This window comes from Sapajus apella, unplaced genomic scaffold (assembly GCF_009761245.1).
Source record: "Sapajus apella isolate SASKATOON/1434 unplaced genomic scaffold, GSC_monkey_1.0 scaffold2, whole genome shotgun sequence".
Taxonomy (NCBI): domain Eukaryota; kingdom Metazoa; phylum Chordata; class Mammalia; order Primates; family Cebidae; genus Sapajus; species Sapajus apella.
The window spans coordinates 31,241,610-31,259,655 of NW_022436942.1; the positions used below are offsets into that span (position 1 = coordinate 31,241,610).

Sequence of the window (18,046 nt, forward strand, 5' to 3'; positions counted from 1 at the left end):
TCTTTGAGCTCAAGCTCCTTGTGTATGGTGAGCATGCTCACGTTGATGGATGTTAGATCCATTGTTGTTGCTGCTGATATTTAATTTCATGACAGTTTTTGCAGATGAAAATCACTTCTCTAGGGTATGAAGAGGGCTTTCTGCAAGGTGAGAAAATGGTGGGAAGCCCTATCCTGTGGCGCACAGGACAAATAAAAACAAATAATTTCTATGAGTTAAATCTTTGTTCTCCCTGAGGCTCCCTAGGTGCAGTAGTTTATTTTCATTTTGTCTCTTGTAAAGGCAGCACCAATATTAACAACGTGAACAAAACAAACTAACATTTTTGTTTGCTCCCATCTGTAAGTTCCTTAGGGCCCGTAGACTCATTTACGAAAATTCATGTGTGCAAAACTCATTTGCAAAAGCAAATAAAATCTGTGATCACAAATGCTCTTTACCTGGCTGGCCTAGGGGACTAGCTGAAAGTGCATTTGTGGCTTTGTGTTTACTCTCTGGCGTGGCTTAGCAGTCATGGGGCTCCTAATCTCCTCTGCAACTAAGTCCCCATCAAGTCACGTATGTCAGATGACTTGAATGTTTTGAAATTTAGGCATAACTTAGAGGGTTGTTAAGTTACAGTACTGATTTGTGAGTTTCTGTTTGTAAAAAATATTATTAAATCATTGCGCTCTGTAGCCTTGAAAATGTTTTTAAAGCTCATTCATTACAATGTCCAGCCAAGGAATCATCTCTGTACTTAGTTAAGTTTGGACTTTTCTGTCCCTTTGGGTTTACATATGCTGTTTTCTTTCCTGGTGAAAATTTTGGCTACAAGCTTGACTGAGTGATGATGTCTAGACAAGGGTCAGGAAACCTGAATTGAGAAAATTAGAAAAAAGAAACCCTTATGTGTAAAGTAAATAGTGCATAGGAATAATTGGAAGCTACCAGAGTTTATTAAAATCCTGAATCTTTGCTTTTTCCATAGCAATTGAAATATATGAGGCAAAACAAATACATATCTGCCAGACTCTCTGATGCATAACTACTTTTTTCCTAACATTTAAACTTGTGTTTTGCTTTAGGCTGATTGATTGATTTACTCACCGAACAAATATTACTATTTTATTTTGTTTTTGTTTTTGAGACACAGTCTCTGTTGCCCAGGCTGAGGTGCAGTGGTGCAAACTCAAGCTCACTGCAACCTCCACCTCCTGTGTTCAAGCGATTCTCCTGCCTCAGCCTCCCCAGTAGCTGGAATTACAGGCACACGCCACCATTGCCTGGCCAATTTTTGTTTTTTTAGTAGAGACAGGGTTTGACCATGTTGGCCAGGCTCGTCTTGAACCCCTGACCTGAAGTGGTCCACCCACCTCGGCCTCCCAGAGTGCCGGGATTACAGGTGTGAGCCATCATGCCTGGCCAACAAATATTATTTGTTGAACACCTCTACATTCCAGCCTCCACCCTGGGTAGCAGGGATATAAAAATGAATGAAGCAACAAAAAAACCCTGCCTTCAAGAAGTATATATTCTAATAGGGAGACACAGTTAGCAGAGTAATATTTTGAATATTTCATTTTTTGGTTTTTTACCCCTGGGCATTACTGATATTTTATCATAAATTTATTGCATATCCTTTATGGTCTAAATTCTGAAGTATAATTTATCAAATGCAGGACTCCCAGACTTCTTATGAATTCATGGAAGATATGTGATATGTATGTATACATATTATACACACATATATACATGTATAATATCTATGTGTGTGTATATATATATATATATACATATATAATATGTGTATATACATGTTTTCTGGCAATATTTTCCCATGCTTAGAGGCATAAGTGACCTTCTTGAATACTCATTGACTATTTGGCTGTACTCTATAGACACCTGGATGCAGGTGATACTCCTTCATGAAGGTGGTGCCAGTGAATATAGTACTGGATAACACTATGGTGACTGGCTAAAAGTGAGAGTCATCAATTAATGATTGAAATTTCTACACACCTGGTGTGCCACCTCAGTTGTGGGAAGTGCAACAAATGCTTGATAACAATTAGTAATAAATTTTGTGATAATGAGTTCTTTTTTTTTTAAACTTTAACTGTAGGTTTGAAGGTTTGTTACATAGGTAAACACGTGTTACGGGGTTTTGTTGTACACATTATTTCACCACCCAGGTGTTAAGCCTAGTATCCAATACTTACCTTTTCTGCTCCTCTCTCTCCTCCCACCCTCCACTCTCCAGGAGACCCCAGTGTCTGTGGCTTTCTTCTTTGTGTTATAAGTTCTTATAATTTAGTTCCCACTTGTAAGCGAGAACATGCGGTATTTGGTTTTCTGTTCCTGTGTTAGTTTGCTAAGGATAATAGCCTCCAGCTCCACCTGTGTTCCCACAAAAGACATTATGTCATTTTTTATGGCTGCAAAATATTTTGTATATGTACCACCTTTTCCTCATCCAATATGTCACTGATGGACATTTAAGTTGATTCAATGTCTTTGCTATTGTAAATAGTGCTATAGTGAAGTTTTGCATGCATGTGTCTTGATGATAGAATGATTTATATTCCTCTGGGTATATATCCAGTAATGGGATTGTTAGGTTGAATGGTAATTCTGCTTTTAGCTCTTTGAGGAATGGCCATATTGTTTTCCACAATTATTGAACTAATTTACACTTCCACCAACAGTGTATAAGTGTTCCCTTTTCTCTGTAACCTTGCCAGCATCTGTTATTTTTTGACTTTCTAGTAATAGCCATTCTGACTGGTTCGAGATAGTATCTCAGTGTGGTTTTGATTTGCATTTCTCTAATAATCAGTGATGTTGAGCTTTTTTTTTATATGATTGTAGGCCACATGTATGTCTTCTTTTGAAGCATGTCTGTTCAAGTTCTTTGCTCGCTTTTTAATGAGGTTATTTTTCTCTTGTGTTAGAAACCACAATTACTTTTGTACTAATTTAATACATTTGTTTAAATTTCTTATAGATGCTGGCTATTAGAACTTTGTCAGATGCATAGTTTGCAAATATTTTCTCCTATTCTGTGGGTTGTCCATTTACTCTGTTGGTAGTTCCTTTTGCTGCACAGAAGCTCTTAAGTTTAATTAGATCCCACTTGCCAATTTTTGCATTTGTTGCATTGCTTTTGGTGTCTTTGTCATAAAAATCTTTGTCTGTTCCTGTGTCTGAGATGGTACTGCCTAGGTTGTCTTCCAGGGTTTTCATAGTGTTGGAATTTACATTTAGGTGTTTAATGCATCTTGAGTGATGAATTCCTCAAAAAAGTTACATTAGATAAAACTCAAGTTTATTTTAAAAATAATATTAGAATAATGTCAACCTCACTCTTCTATATTCTTAGATACTTTCATGAATAGGAAGAAAAGGGGATAAATTACAAATAGCTCTCTGAAAATTATGCAAAATTCATGGTATATTTATTGAGGAGTGCAACAAAGGCATCCCGTAAATAAAGAAGGAACAAGAGACTACCAGCCTTGGTGTTCCCATAATCTTTCTCCAAAGGCTCTAAATATATTTTTTAAAGGATTCTGTGGTTTTATTGATTTAACATCATAAATTACATTTTAGAAATTAAGGTATAATTTACATACAGTAAAATTATATATATGTTTTTATTATACTTTTAGTTCTGGAATACTGAGGAGCTGCTAATTGCAAATGAGCTGCAAAGTTGATGCATTTAATCTCTTCTTATTGTTTTCTGCAATTCCCAGGTAGAAATGTCAATCAAGACAGAAACACGGAAGGTGGGGAAGGAAAGAAAAGATGAGAGGGACAGTCTATTCCAGGCAGATAAACATCTCTTGAATAAGTGAGGCATCTCCTGCCTTAAGGAACATGTAATGAAATAACATAGTGAATGAGTTCATTCTTAACTGTTTCTATCAGATTCACCCATTCACTTGCCCAATTCTCTGTTACCTTCTGGTCTGTTTGGTCTTTGCCACTGAGAAAATCTGGCTGTTTTCAAAGAACACAATTAACGTTGTGTTTCAGACAGTCTTGCCATCTTGATGTAAATACTATTAATTGCAGCTTGTCACATCTTCCTCCAATGAATATGTGAATTGCTTCCACACACTGAAGTTCCTCTAAAGATAACACAAGCTGAGAAACTCCATCTCATATGAGGAATTCTAGCAGCAAGGACTCCAGGAGGCAGCCGGGATATAGCATCACAATCGAGTATTTTCCAATTCCCCTAATTAAAAAAATGTATAAGAAAAATAGCTTGCTGTTGGACCTGCTGGAGGAGAAGATGAAACAATAGCTAAATAAAATGAAAGCATTATTGCTTATTCATCTGGCTGTAGAAAGAACTTCCACAATTTCAGTCTCAGTGGGGTTTATGTCCCTGGATTTCTAAGTCAAAAATGTGTTTGTTAAACAACTTTGATCTAACAAGCTCAGGACTCTCACAGAATATCTATATCTGCACCTGTCCTCAATTAGATTTGTCTATGCACTTTCTACTCCCTCCTCTCTGCAGGCACAAGGCTGGTTTTTCAGAATCATCTCCCTGTGTCTAGGAAGAGTGGGGTTTAACCATACAGGCAGATAGATACCTCCTACAGGCTTCAATATTTTCAAAGAAAGTTCTTAGTCATCTCTGAGTAACATAATCTACCAGGGAGTTTTCCCTATTTTCAAGTCGACATCCCCATGGTGACCATTTTAGCCTCTTTCTAGTACTGTCCTCACTGAACACTGGTTCTGTATCAATGCTTATAAAATCTTAGATTGCCGTTATTTGACAAGAGGGCAGAATCTGCAGGGAATGTAAACTACTAAAAGTCCCATTTGTCTTTTTTCCAGCAAGTTAAGAACCTGTGGATTATAATTTTGGTGATTATTGAGAAGGCTGTAATCCCAACTAATTCCATATAAATGAAGGAGACTCTCTAGATATCCAATTATAATATTTACATTTAATTAGTTTATTGAGGAATATGATCTTGTAGGGGTTTATAGCAACATGAAATAGTTTTATTTTTCCCACTCTTTACTTTCAACTGTATTGGGTTGAATCCTACTTTCCTGCTGGGAAGCAAGTTCCTTAGCAACATCTAATTTTCTGTCATTTTCAATTACTAGTATAGTCTCATTTGGGTATTTAAGACCTGGTCTTGTTAATTTAAAAAATATTAATGTCAAACATGATTCAAAGTATATCCTCCCTCCCCAACAGTTATTTGGATGAATGTGTGTGGTTGTGTGTGTGTGTTTTGGGGGGTTCTCTGGTTCTGAGACATTTTCCTTCTATTCTCTAGGATCTAGTTCTTCTAGAGTTGGAGGTTTCAAGGAGGGAGGGAGGAGGCTGAGGCCCTTTTAAATGCTTGCTGGAATGTCAGTGGTGAGTAGGCCTCAGGCCATGCTCACCCTGGTTCTGACAAATCCTTTTTAATAGAGTGTTCTCCGCTGAAATGGTGTTATGCATAGTTTTCTTGGGGAAGACCATTCCCTCATCACCACTGCTGCAGAAATGTGCTCTGCTTCCCTTGGCCTTGTCAGTGACATGCCATAGCTGGGGCAGCCCTCAGAGCTTCTTTATGGCGGTGATCGGGACCACTGTGGTGTCTTCTGCCTCCTGAGAACTGAGCAGAACTGGATGGCATGGGACTTTTCCATCTTTCTCACAGACACACCACATTGGGTCCCACATAAATGTCTAGATTTTGCTGGGCATTAGGCTTCATGTTCACATGAGCCTCAAATTTCAGAGGACATATGTCCAGGCTTCCCATGGTACATTGTCCTTCAGGCCTCCAGACACTCTCCCAAAGACTGTTGGTCCCCTGCTCTGCAGTGGTGGCAGCACTTGGGGGCCTGGATCCGGCTGCCCAGTAAGGGTCTATTTGGGAAAGAAAGTGCCCTATTCCACTTCTCTCAGGTGCTCTATCAGGGGGCACCCTGCTGTCTTGACTTAGAGAGGAGGAAAGAAACTTCCCTTTTCCTCAAACACTGCCCTCCTCACTATGCTGAGCATCTTTTATTCCCTAGAAGGCTGGTGGATGAGGTCTGGGGAGGGCGTGGTACAGATGGTACAGGAGGAGTTTGCTGGTTGTAGGGCCATTTGTGCTGCCTCTCACCAAGCCCTGTAAAGAGATGGTTGCCTTCAGCTGCAGGGGGATTTCTCTAGAATGTGGAGTCCTTACATAACTTTAGTTTTGGACCAGAGCAGAGTTGTAGGATGCTGGAATATGACTTCTGTTATATATACATTACAACATGTGCCCATAGAAAGATGCGTAATGATATGCCAGTGTATGTCAAAGGCTCTGAAAAGACCAGGACATCCCTCTGGCTCCCTTCTCATACATTATTCGCAAAAATTTAAAGAAATACAACACATTCTGATTTTCCCCACGACTATGATTTTTCCCCCCAAATGTCAAATTTCAAAGTTCTAAAAAAATGTGAGTGCCCTGCATACCTGGTGCCCCAAACACATGTTTATCTTGTTGGGGAGCCTGGCAAAACCTCACAGTCTTATGAGAAGTTTAAATGAGTGAATGAATATGAAAGTAGTCTTTGTTATCTATACATATATCCTAGTATCATGGTTACATATAATTGTATATGAAATTTTCTACATATGAATACACACAGCTATAAACCTTATTTTAGATAGGTATGTGAAAAATAAGTTGGGGTGTGAAAAATCAATTTTTCTCCATCAGCCTGGAGTAAAGTTTTTAATTTAATTTGTATATAGTAATTCATTAAGACTACAGCCAGTCTTTCGCTAGTCTGACTAGATTTAAGCCTGAATCCATGGTTTTATACAAGTAGCTTAATTTCTCTGAGCCTTACTTTCCTCATTCATAAAATGGAGATAGTAATAGTACCTACCTCATGAAATTGTGAGAATCAAATGGGTCAATTCATATGAAAACACTTAACCTTAAGCATATGCCTGGCATGTAGAAAACTCTCAAATATCAGCTGTTACTGTATGCTTGTGTTAACGACATAGAAAAATGGAACTTTATTACTTTTTCTGTATTTTGGATATTTTCAATAGAAATGAAGTAGATAAAACTAGTATTTGCTTTGTGATAAAACTGATTTTTAAATATTTACCTTGAAGAGCTACCTGGGGTGTGGGGTTAGCGTGGTGTGAGAAATCATGAGAAATCTGTTGATATAACCGGAGGCAGACTTAATTTGGGTTTAAGGTAGCAGCAGTACATTGCACCAGTTGTTAACTCAAAGAGCAGGCCAAGTTATCCAGGACAGACAAACAGAACAGTTGACAACATACATGACCACCCATATCCCAAGTCTGCAACACTGGAAGTTCATTATTAAGTAACAGACCTGTGTAACTCTTTCTTCCTATCCTAATTCACACTTGAACTCTTTCTGCCTTTTGAATATTCAGTTCCCCTCTGAAATGCTGCATGTTTGCAGATTAATATTGAAGGGAAAAGTTGACCTAACCATTTTTCTCAAATGGTTTCTTGATATTTCCTTTATTGTCTCAGCCTCATTGCTTTCCTACCTTCTGATCATGCACAGCCCTTATTAGCTTTATTGGCTTCCCCAACTCAAATCGATTTAGTTGAATTTTCTGGAACCAGAGGAAGACCATTTATACGCTTATTTCCTTACATCTTTTCTATTTTTGTCTTTTCATTTCAAGCTTTCTTTCTAAATTTGTCACAGGTATGAGGTCTTAGAAGTCTTGATCTTCCCAGCAAATATTTTCCAGGGTGTAATTTTTTATTTGCTATCAACAGCCAAATTTAAACAAGGCTAATCTTGTTCTAATTTGGTTTGTGAAAGCCCTAGTCTTGGTATTTAGAGAAAGCAAATGAGAATTTCTGTTTTTTTTTTCTTCAGTATGTGTTATTCCCTCATCCCACATGTACTGCAATTAATTTTTTTAAACAAAAATAATTTGGGGGCAGGAGAAACTCCGTTTGAACCTGAACTTTAAACAAGGTATTTTGGCAAGAACACTGAAATATGTAGAGGACTGGGGAGGAGGAAGGCAGCTAGGGGATCTGTTTGATAGCATATTCTTGTTATCATCCTCTATCTCATTTTTCTCTGCCTCCATGGTGCTCCTGAATGATCCCAGCTCATTGAAGATGCCCCCCACCTCAGCTGCAGCAACCCTGAGTGACAGTTGCTATCTCTGCATGGGTTCCTGTGGTGACCACCTGCTATAGGCTGGATTTGTAGATTGCAGGGGCACAACTCCTAGTTCTATGTGTATATGTTTGGACTTCCATATGTTGTACATGTATATTTGCTAATTGCAGAGGCAGAATTTCTGATGCATGGCCAGGGTGGGAAGTGAGGGCGTGCTGCAGGTGGCTGTTAAGTATGTCATGAGAGATTTTCTCAAACCCTAATTGAGTTTCAGCATAGGCATCTTAATCAGAGGCTAAATTCAGATTCGGGTCCCTCAGGCAACAACCTACAAAAGCACGTTTGTATTCTCCTTCTACCCATCTCTAGTTGCATCACAAGGTATGTTCCTTGCTTGTGGCTGCTGGCTGCTATTACATTAGAGCACCAGTTTCTCCTCACTTGCTTTTTGTTGGAATCTGCAGGTCCTACCTGGCCAAAAAGTCTCAGCTCAAGTTGTGCCTCCTCCAGGAAGCTCTCTCTGACCACTTCAGTCCAGCACCATGTTTCAATATTCTAAGCTAGTCATCAGCACACTACTGTTTATGGGCCAAATAAAGGGAGTTTCATCAGAATACACCTACGTCCATTTGTTATTGTGTATGGTTGCTTTTGAGATATAGTGGCAGAATTGAACAGTTGTGACAGAGACCGTGTGACCCACAAGCCTAAAATATTTACTTTTTGGGCGTTTACAAAAAAAGTTTGCTGACCTCATCTGAGGGGGCTTAATGTGTATATCTTTCAGCATGACCTGCAATGAATGCTCCTTATTTTGTGGTTTGCAAAACTCTCACTTTTAAATTCAGCATAGTCTTGCAGTATCTCCCAGGCATTTTGGACATTGAACAAATAATCTCAAAATTACACTTGAAGATTGGGGTGAGTCTGGGCAAGGGACAAAGAGAACCCACAAAGCAATTTGATTTTTAAGAGACAAAACGTTTATTTATTACTGTTATTACTGTTGTCAGGTGTTTGCAGAAAATGCTCCCAGAGAATAGTTTTGTACCTTAACCTGTTCCTTCTAACCCAGAACTGTTACTTGTTACTCATCTCAGTTTAAGAACATAAATCTTATCACATTTCTCTAAGGATGTATGAAGATATAACTTATTTACAAAATAATTTATATAGAAATTCAAATACATATGTACAACATTAGAAGTTTAGCATTTGCTTTAAAAAATAAGACTTAATGGGATCCTTCCAGACACTCACGTGTTCCACTTTGCCAGGGTCTGACTTAACGATAGGTATTAAGGTGAGAAAATACTTAACTCAGTGATTCAAAGCTAGATTCATTTATTTTTCTTCTCTCCTGCCTAGTGGTCAGCCCATTCCCAGGGTGGAGTATACTGAAGAAGAAACTAAAACTTGGGGCATTGTATTCCGGGAGCTTTCCAAACTCTATCCCACTCATGCTTGCCGAGAGTATTTGAAAAACTTCCCTCTGCTGACTAAATATTGTGGCTACAGAGAGGACAATGTGCCTCAACTCGAAGATGTCTCCATGTTTCTGAAAGGTAAGATTTCACACAGGCTGTCTCTTATTGGTCAATATCCTCAGTTGCCTTCCAAGGACACAGGTTGCAGCAATGGCTCTGTTTCCAAAAAAGAAAAAAATAGTGACTTAAAAAATTGTTGGCTTTGAGCCAACAATTACCTGTGGCCACCTGTGGGAAGCAGAGCAGGGTCCCTGGGCAGGGGAGATGGACTCAGCTGTTTTTGCAGCTCAGGGGCTTGCTGAGGCCTCTTTGTGGTTGGCTGCTATAAATGGAAAGGCCCAAAGGACATTGGCAAGTTCAGCTCTGAGCTTTTTCTGATCGAGGAGCTACTATGCTGGGCTACCTGGGTATGAAATGACTTCCAAAGGTGCCTTTTTATTTGCTTTGTTAAAAATTATGTACTGAATGATGAAATCTTATGGATAATGTTGAACATTAGTGACTTTCCCCTGGAGGAAATCAGGCTACTGTCAGAAGCATTTGAACCAGAGCAACTGCATCTTGAGTAGGGACTGGGTAAAATCAGGCTGAGACCTACTGGGCTGCATTGCCAGAGGTTAAGGTATTCTGAGTTGCAGGATGAGACAGGAGTTGGCACAAGATACAGGTCATAAAGACCCAAGAAGCCAGCCAAAACCCACGAAAACCAAGATGGTGATGAGAGTGACCTCTGGTCAGCCTCACCGCTGATTATACTCTAATCATAAGGCATTTGTATGCTAAAAGACACTCCTATCAGTGCCATGACAGTTTATAGATGCCATTGCAATGTTGGGAAGTTACCCTACATAGTGTAAAAAGGGGAGGAACCCTCAGTTCTGGGAATTGCCCGCCACTCTCCCAGAAAACTCATGAAAATCCACTCCTTGTTTAGCATATAATCAAGAAATAACCATAAAAATGGGCAACCAGTGATCCGTGCCAGAGTTCTGCCTATGGAGTGTTCTTTTATTCCTTTACTTTCTTAATAAGCTTGTTTTCACTTTATGAATTCACCTTGAATTCTTTGTGTAATATCCAAGAATCCTCTCTTGGGGTCTGGAATGGGACCTCTTTCTGGTGACACAACTTGTCAATCAATCAGTCAACCGACTGATCAATACTTTACATTATAATTTGTGTGCCAGGGACTGTACTTGTTGCTAATGTTACACTAGAGAACCCTATGACTCATACAGTGACATCGTTTCACACTGTCTGTGGGTTCCTTCACTGACAACACCCCCTTGGAACAATAGCTAGGAAATAGGCTTGTGAGGGGTTGGGGGAAAAGGCAAAGTTTCATGGTGGTCCTATTTCTTCCTCTGTTCTTCATTGTGCTTAAGTCCTTGAATTCTCTGCTCTTTTCTCTCTCTTCTTTCAAGTGCAACAGTTCCAAAAGCAAAAACTTCTTTCCCTGCTTTCTTTCCTGGAACTTGCTTTCTTGCTTGTTTTCCCAGTTTCTATCAGTAATTTTTTCTCTACACTCATCAGGCTTGCCTTTAAGGACTCCTCTGAATTCCTACCCATGTTATCCCCACCCCTGCCCATAATCAGTCCTTCTTTGTGTTAGTGTCCAATAATAGCTATAACACATTACCACAAACTTTGTGACTTAAAACAACACGAGTTATCTCACAGTTCTGGAGATCAGAAGTCTAAAATCAAGGTGTTACAGGGCTCATTCCTTCTGGTGGCTTCTGTGCCCTGGCCTTTTCCAGCTTCTAGAGTTCTGCATTCCTTGGCTTGTGGCCCCATCCTTGCATTACTCCAACCTTTTGCTTTCATTGTCACATCTCCTTCTCTGACTCTGACCCTCCTTCCTCCCTCTTATAAGCGCTCTTATGATTATATTGGCCCCATCCAAATAATCTAGGACAGGTTCTCCATCACAAGATTCTTAAGTTAACAACATCTGCAAAGTCTGTTTTGCCATGTAAGGTCACATATTCACAGATTCAGGGAATTAGAATGTAGGCATTCTTGGGGAGCCATTATTGAGCTCACCACAGTCTCCCCCTATTGCCACTTATGGCTTTATGACACGTGGTAAATCTGTCCTTTTCTTTCTGTTCTACTGCTACCATCCAAATGAAGGTCCTCATCAATTTATAACCTCGATACTTATATTTTCTTCCCTTAACTCTCCTGCCCACCGCCCATAAACAATACTTTCTAAAGCATTACCTTTTTACTGACATCTCTGCTTAGAAACTATCATTGACTCCCTCTTGTTTCCACTGGGACTGGCAAACATTTTTTGTAAAGGGCCAGATGGTAAATATTTTAGGCTTTTTGGGCCAAGAGGCAAAATCAAGGCTATTATATAGGCACTTTGATGGCCATTTAAACGTGTCTATTAAAAAATATAAAAACTGGCTGGGTGCAGTGGCTCATGCCTGTAATCCCAGTACTTTGGGAGCCTAGGGCAGACAGATCACTAGAGGTCAGGAGTTCGAGACTAGCCTGGCCAACATGGCAAAACCCTGTCTCTACTGAAAATACGGAAATTAGCCGGGCATTGTGGTGGGCGCCTGCAGTCCCAGCTACTTGTGGGGCTGAGGCACAAGAATCGCTTGAACCTGGGAGGCAGAAGTTGCAGTGAGCTGAGATTGTGCCACTACACTCCAGCCTGGTTGACAGAGTGAGACTCTGTCTCAAAACAAACAAACAAACAAAAAATTGTTCTTACTTATGGGGTATACAAAAACAGGCAGTGAGCTGGATTTGGCCTGCAGGTGATAGTTTGCTGATCTCCGTTTTATACGTTCAAGTCTGAACAGTTCAGCCTCAACCTGGCCTGACCCAAGTTTCCAAGTAAGTTTCCCGATGCAACTGCCCTGTACAAACCCTCTGACCTTGCTGTGGACTCTCTTTGTCTTTGCTAGAAAGAGATAAAGAGAGAAAACTATCTCTCTAGAAAGAGAGTAAACTCTGTTCTTTTCTAGAAAATTTCATTTCTTCTCCACCTACTCAAATTCTACTTATTCTTCAGGACTCAGAGCAAGTCCTGCCTCCTCCATGGATCTCGATCATAGCAGCCACCATGACCTCTCCCACTCTGATTTCACTCTGTGTTATGTGTGAACATTATCTACTATATTTGTTACTGAGGAAAAGAGACTGAGAACTACCAATCAGTGTCACTTAATTAGCACCTAATTATCTCATGCCTTATGTTGTTGCTTCACTAGACTGTACTCTCCCATCATTTCCTCTTGGTTTGCCACAGAGCTATATGCATATTACCTCTTTACTATGAGCTCCTTATATGGGGATGGCTTTTTACTACGCTGTTCCCCAAACCCTGATAGTTAGAATGTTATTTCATAGTTACTGCTGTATTTTTTTTTTTTTTTTTTGGAGATGGAGTTTCACTCTTGTTGCCTAGGCTAGAGAGCAATGACGCGATCTCAGCTTACCGCAACCTCCACCTTCCAAGTTCAAGCCACTCTCCTGCCTCAGCCTCTCAAGTAGCTGGGATTACAGGCATATGCCACGCACCTGGCTAATTTTTGTATTTTTAGTAGAGACAGGGGGTTTCTTTATGTTGGCCAGGCTGGTCTTAAACTCCTCACCTCAGGTGATCCGCCTGCCTTGGCCTCCAAAAGTGCTGGGATTATAGGTGTGAGCCACTGTGCCCGGCCCCAAATTAATATTCTTATGAGAGGCAGTATAGTAAAGGGGCTTAGAGCATAGATCTTGGGTGTAGAATATCAGGGCTTTAATACCCACTCTGTCACTTCTAGCTGGGTGACCTTAGAAGAATCACCTTAACCTTTCTGTATCTCTGTTTCCTCCTCTCTCAAGGAAGATAGTAATTCCATCTACCTCACAAGGTGGTTGGGAGGAGAAATTAATTGATATATCTTAAAGGCCTAATGTGCCTAAAACATATTAAATATAGCAGAGTCTTAGCTATTTCTTTCATTGTTGTTTTCCACAACCCTTGGTGAACTGGATATATGGCCTAGTTTGTATCACTCCCTGGCATGTAGCCAGTATGATGTAAGTGTAGATGTTCCTATATCATTACATTGACTCACTTTTAAATACCTAATTTATTTAAAACAGAAACTTTTAAAGCAATGGTATCTACAAATTCAAAGTTCTTGATGTCATGCTTTCATATTTTTTCTAACTCACATAAAAATAAAATACATAACTATTAAAATAAAAAAAATTCCTCTGTGTACTGTTACATATGTCCCACATGTGGGATATACTGGCTTAATTGATGTAATATGGAAAAAGAAGAAAATATACTTATCTTTTTGATATTCACCAGGGAATAATCCAAAGTGAAAGCTTTTGAAATGAACACAATGCTGTTTGAATTACGGGTCTGAGGAGGCCTGAGAATAGGTTATTTCCATGAAGGTACCAGAAATCCCAGGCTGGGCTTGTTTTATAAGCTTAGTTGGTTCTTGCCTCTTAAGATCATTTTCAACCATTCTGCCACAGTCTCCTAATGAGTTGATGTTTTCAGAGTGGGAACCTTTACAATGCTGGCATCAGGACATTATAAGGGGCAGGAGGTGGAGTAAGTGGGGAAGATATTGGTCAAAAAGTACAAAGTTGCAGTTAGATAGGATGAATGAGTCTAGAGATCTTTTTCATTCATTATTATTTCTTAGAGTCTTGCTCTGTTGCCCAGGCTGGAGTGCAGTGGTGCAATCTTGGCTTACTGCAACCTCCACCTCCAAGGCTATAGCAATTCTCATGCCTCACCTGTAGTCCTCGGGTAGCTGGGATTACAGGTTCATGCCGCCATGCTGGCTAATTTTTCTATTTTTAGTAGAGATGAAGTTTTGCCATGTTGCCCATGTTGGTCTCGAACTCCTGGCCTCAAACTATCCACCCACCTTGGCCTTCTAAAGTGCAGTGATTAGAGGTGTGAGCCACAGTGCCTAGTAATCTAGAGATTTAATGAACAGCATGAAGACTATAGTTAATAATACCATATTACATAAGGGAAATTTGCTACAATAGTAAATTTTATGTGCTCTTACACACACACACACACACACACACACACACACACATAACTATATGAGAACACAGATGTGTTAATGAACTTGAATGTAGTAATCATTTCACTATTACAGTAAGTCCTCAGTTAACGTCATCGATAGGTTCTTGAAAACTGTGACTTAAAGTGAAACAATGTATAATAAAACAAATTTTTCCCCTCATCAACATTATGACAATACAACGTTGAAGGAAATGATATTATTCTAGGACCTGCTTTATGTCTTCTCACTTAAAGTCACAATTTCCGAGAACCTAAGAACCTACTGACAATGTTGAGGACTTACTGTATGTGTGTATCAAAACATCAAGTTATACACTTTAAATATATACAACTTATATTAAAAAATAGAACTGCTCTTGTGAGAAGAGAACAGAACATAAAACAGCCACTTAAAAGTACAGTCATGTGCTACATATAGACTTTTTGGTCAACAATGGACCACATGCATAGGGGTGATCTTATGAGATTATAATACCATAATTTCACCATACCTTTTCTATGTTTAGATATGTTTAGAGACACAAATACTTACTAATGGTTTATAATTGCCTACAGTATTTAGTACAGTAATATGTTGTAAAAATTTGTAGCCCAGGAGTAGTCTGTATTATCTAGGTTTGTGTAAGTACACTGTATGAGATTTACACAACAACAAAATCACCTAACAATGCATTTCCCAGAAGATTTTCTCATTATTAAGCAATGTGCGACTCTATATGACATTTTGATAAAATGTGCATTCCAAAAAAAAAAAAAAAAAAAGAGAGAATATCCCTTCTGTTGTAAGTTTTCTGGGCCTTCCTGAGAAGAAAACATTAGGTAGCCCTTAGACTGAGAACACCGATGACTCACAACCTAGTTAAATTAGTGGTACGGGCAGTTTTATAGGCTTTATTGTGTTCTTACATTGTTTCCTCTTACCATAAACCAATAGAGCATGTAGGGTTTTGGTGTACCTCTTCAAATCATGGTAATTGATATAATATCACAGAAATAACAATATAGAATGAAGGAGTTAGCAGGAATTGGCAATAGAAAGCCACAGTGTGAACTGATTTGAAGATGCTAGTGATCGTGGGCCGGGCGTGGTGGCTCACGCCTGTAATCCAAGCACTTTGGAGGCCAAGGCGGGCGGATCACCTGAGGTTGGGAGTTCAAGAAGATGCTAGTGAAAGGGGTGCCTTAGCTGTGTGTCACTGAGCACATGCACACAGAAGAGGTCCCTCGGTATGTCTCTTAGAAAGATACTAGGTAATGCATCCTAAGCATCACTTTAGATTGTAATCGATTTATCTGAGATTTCTTATCCTAATTGGGCTTCTGAATTTAAATCTCTGAATACTTTTTTCACCCTTCTTTTCATTTTATTGAATGTCTTCTTCCCCGGAAACCATCTTTGAAAGTGATTTTAGTCATCAGAAGCACCAAACATGATAGCTGCTAACAGTATACATCATTCAGTTGTCAAGATGTTTATGACCTTGATTACTTTGTTTCTGGATCTTCCTTATAACTAGTAGAAGCTCCTGCTTGGGCCTTCAAGTCTTGCTGGGTTAATATTTAGTTGGCTTTTTCTGTTGCCTTTTTAGAAAGGTCTGGCTTCACTGTGAGACCCGTGGCTGGATACCTGAGCCCACGAGATTTTCTGGCGGGACTGGCCTACAGAGTGTTCCACTGTACCCAGTACATCCGGCATGGCTCAGATCCCCTTTACACTCCAGAACCGTGAGTATCTACATTAAAGCCCAGGCTGGACAGAGACCACCACACCATAAAGTGGCCAATGATCGCTTTACTTGAAAATGACTTAGGCCCTCCAAACTAATTTAGTTTTACCTCCAAACTAATTTCTTTGAGCCAATGAGAGTCACATCATTCACCTAAAGAAAAAAGGGCGAATTGAAGGATCAGACTCCTCAGCTGGGTCCACTGGGGCCACTGTTATTCCAGCTCTGGCTGGTTGCTCTAGCTTTATCCCAACACTGAGCCATCTGCTTGGCCAGATCTCCATTTCTGATGAGGAAGAGAAGGCACAGAAGTGTAAAGTAGACGTCAACACATGGTCAGAACATGTGTGCCTCTCTTGTCAGGAGGCCTCTTTCATGTGAAGGAGGTTCATGTGCACACACCATACCAACTCATTAGTAATCCTCTCTCATCTTTTTCATCACCTCCAAACCCCGAACTCTGTGCTTGGCTCTCCCTGCCATTTTAGTTTCTTGAACATTCCTCTAATCCTGCCCATCACCTCCAGGTATATATGAGGTTTGTGGTTCTTCTCTGGTTCTGTCAGTTTTCCTTTGGGGCTTTTATCCATTCTCTCCTGGACAATGGGTAGGCTAGGAGTGGGAGAGAGAAGCTAAGAGGTGATGCTATACTGCTCTGTCATGGGTAGGAAGCAGGAGTAAGCTGGGAACTCCCGCATGTTAATCATTTGGCCTAATCTCACATGGGACTGTACAGTCTCTTAGTGTGAAATGACCTGTATCGTATTTCTTTGAGCTCTTTAAAGAATGTAACAAGCATTTACTGGGAGACAACTACTTGCTTGGATTATCTGGGAACGAGACAGCATTCCTGCCCTTCCAGGTGAATGGTGAAGACAGTGGTTAGCATATAGACAGACAGATAGAGAATATGGTGTCAGGTGTAAGTGCTACCATGAAGTGCTAATAAGTGCTGTGAAGACAAATAGAGAGCGGGGAGGAGATGGAGAGTCCTGGGCGCTGCTTTTTTGGATTGGGTCAGGACAGGTTCTTGGTAGGCAACATTTGAGCAAAGACTTGAATGTGGATATGATGGGATGAAGAATTCCAGGTCAAGAGGACAGCAAAAGCAAAGATCCTGAGGCTGGAGCTATGGGATTCGTTTACCTTCCTGGGCTCCATTAAAATGCGGGTCTTGCTTTCCCCCCACTGTTCTTCAGGCCACTCAGGGTATGCTTACAATGCTGCTTTACTTGAATGCGCTTGTGGTTAATGGGTTGCCATGGTCTTCACTGGGGAGCAGAGAAGCTTTTGAGGTTCAGGCAGTTAAGTAGCTGATGGCAGTGGAAGTGTGTAGGAATAAGTCAAGTCTCTGAAGCACCCCTCTGCTTCCTAGGCTGGCATAAAGCTTACTGTCCAGGTAGGTCCCTGTAGGGTCAGTACATTTTTTTTAAGCTTTTTCAGCTTCCCTGAAAGTGTTTTCAGGGTAAACAAAGGTTACTTATAGGACCCCAGACATTTGGTAAAGAAGTGCTTCTTTCAGTGGAGTGAGTACTCAAAGGAGCACTGTCAGAGTTAGAAAGGCAATCTCTAAATCTAGCCCAGAGGGTTTACAAATGGCTCTGTTTACAAATAGAAGGCACTTTGTTAGTTCC

At 40.0% G+C, this 18,046-nt stretch overlaps 1 protein-coding gene across 1 annotated transcript in view; it reads left to right on the forward strand.

The window, feature by feature from the left end:
* Positions 1 to 18,046, forward strand: part of TPH2 (tryptophan hydroxylase 2) — a 97,327-nt gene that overhangs the window by 23,095 nt on the left and 56,186 nt on the right. Inside the window, exons 6-7 of the mRNA XM_032295826.1 lie at positions 9,493 to 9,689; positions 16,275 to 16,410. Of these exons, the coding sequence (XP_032151717.1) occupies positions 9,493 to 9,689; positions 16,275 to 16,410 (333 nt within the window). The remainder of the gene's footprint in view (positions 1 to 9,492; positions 9,690 to 16,274; positions 16,411 to 18,046) is intronic.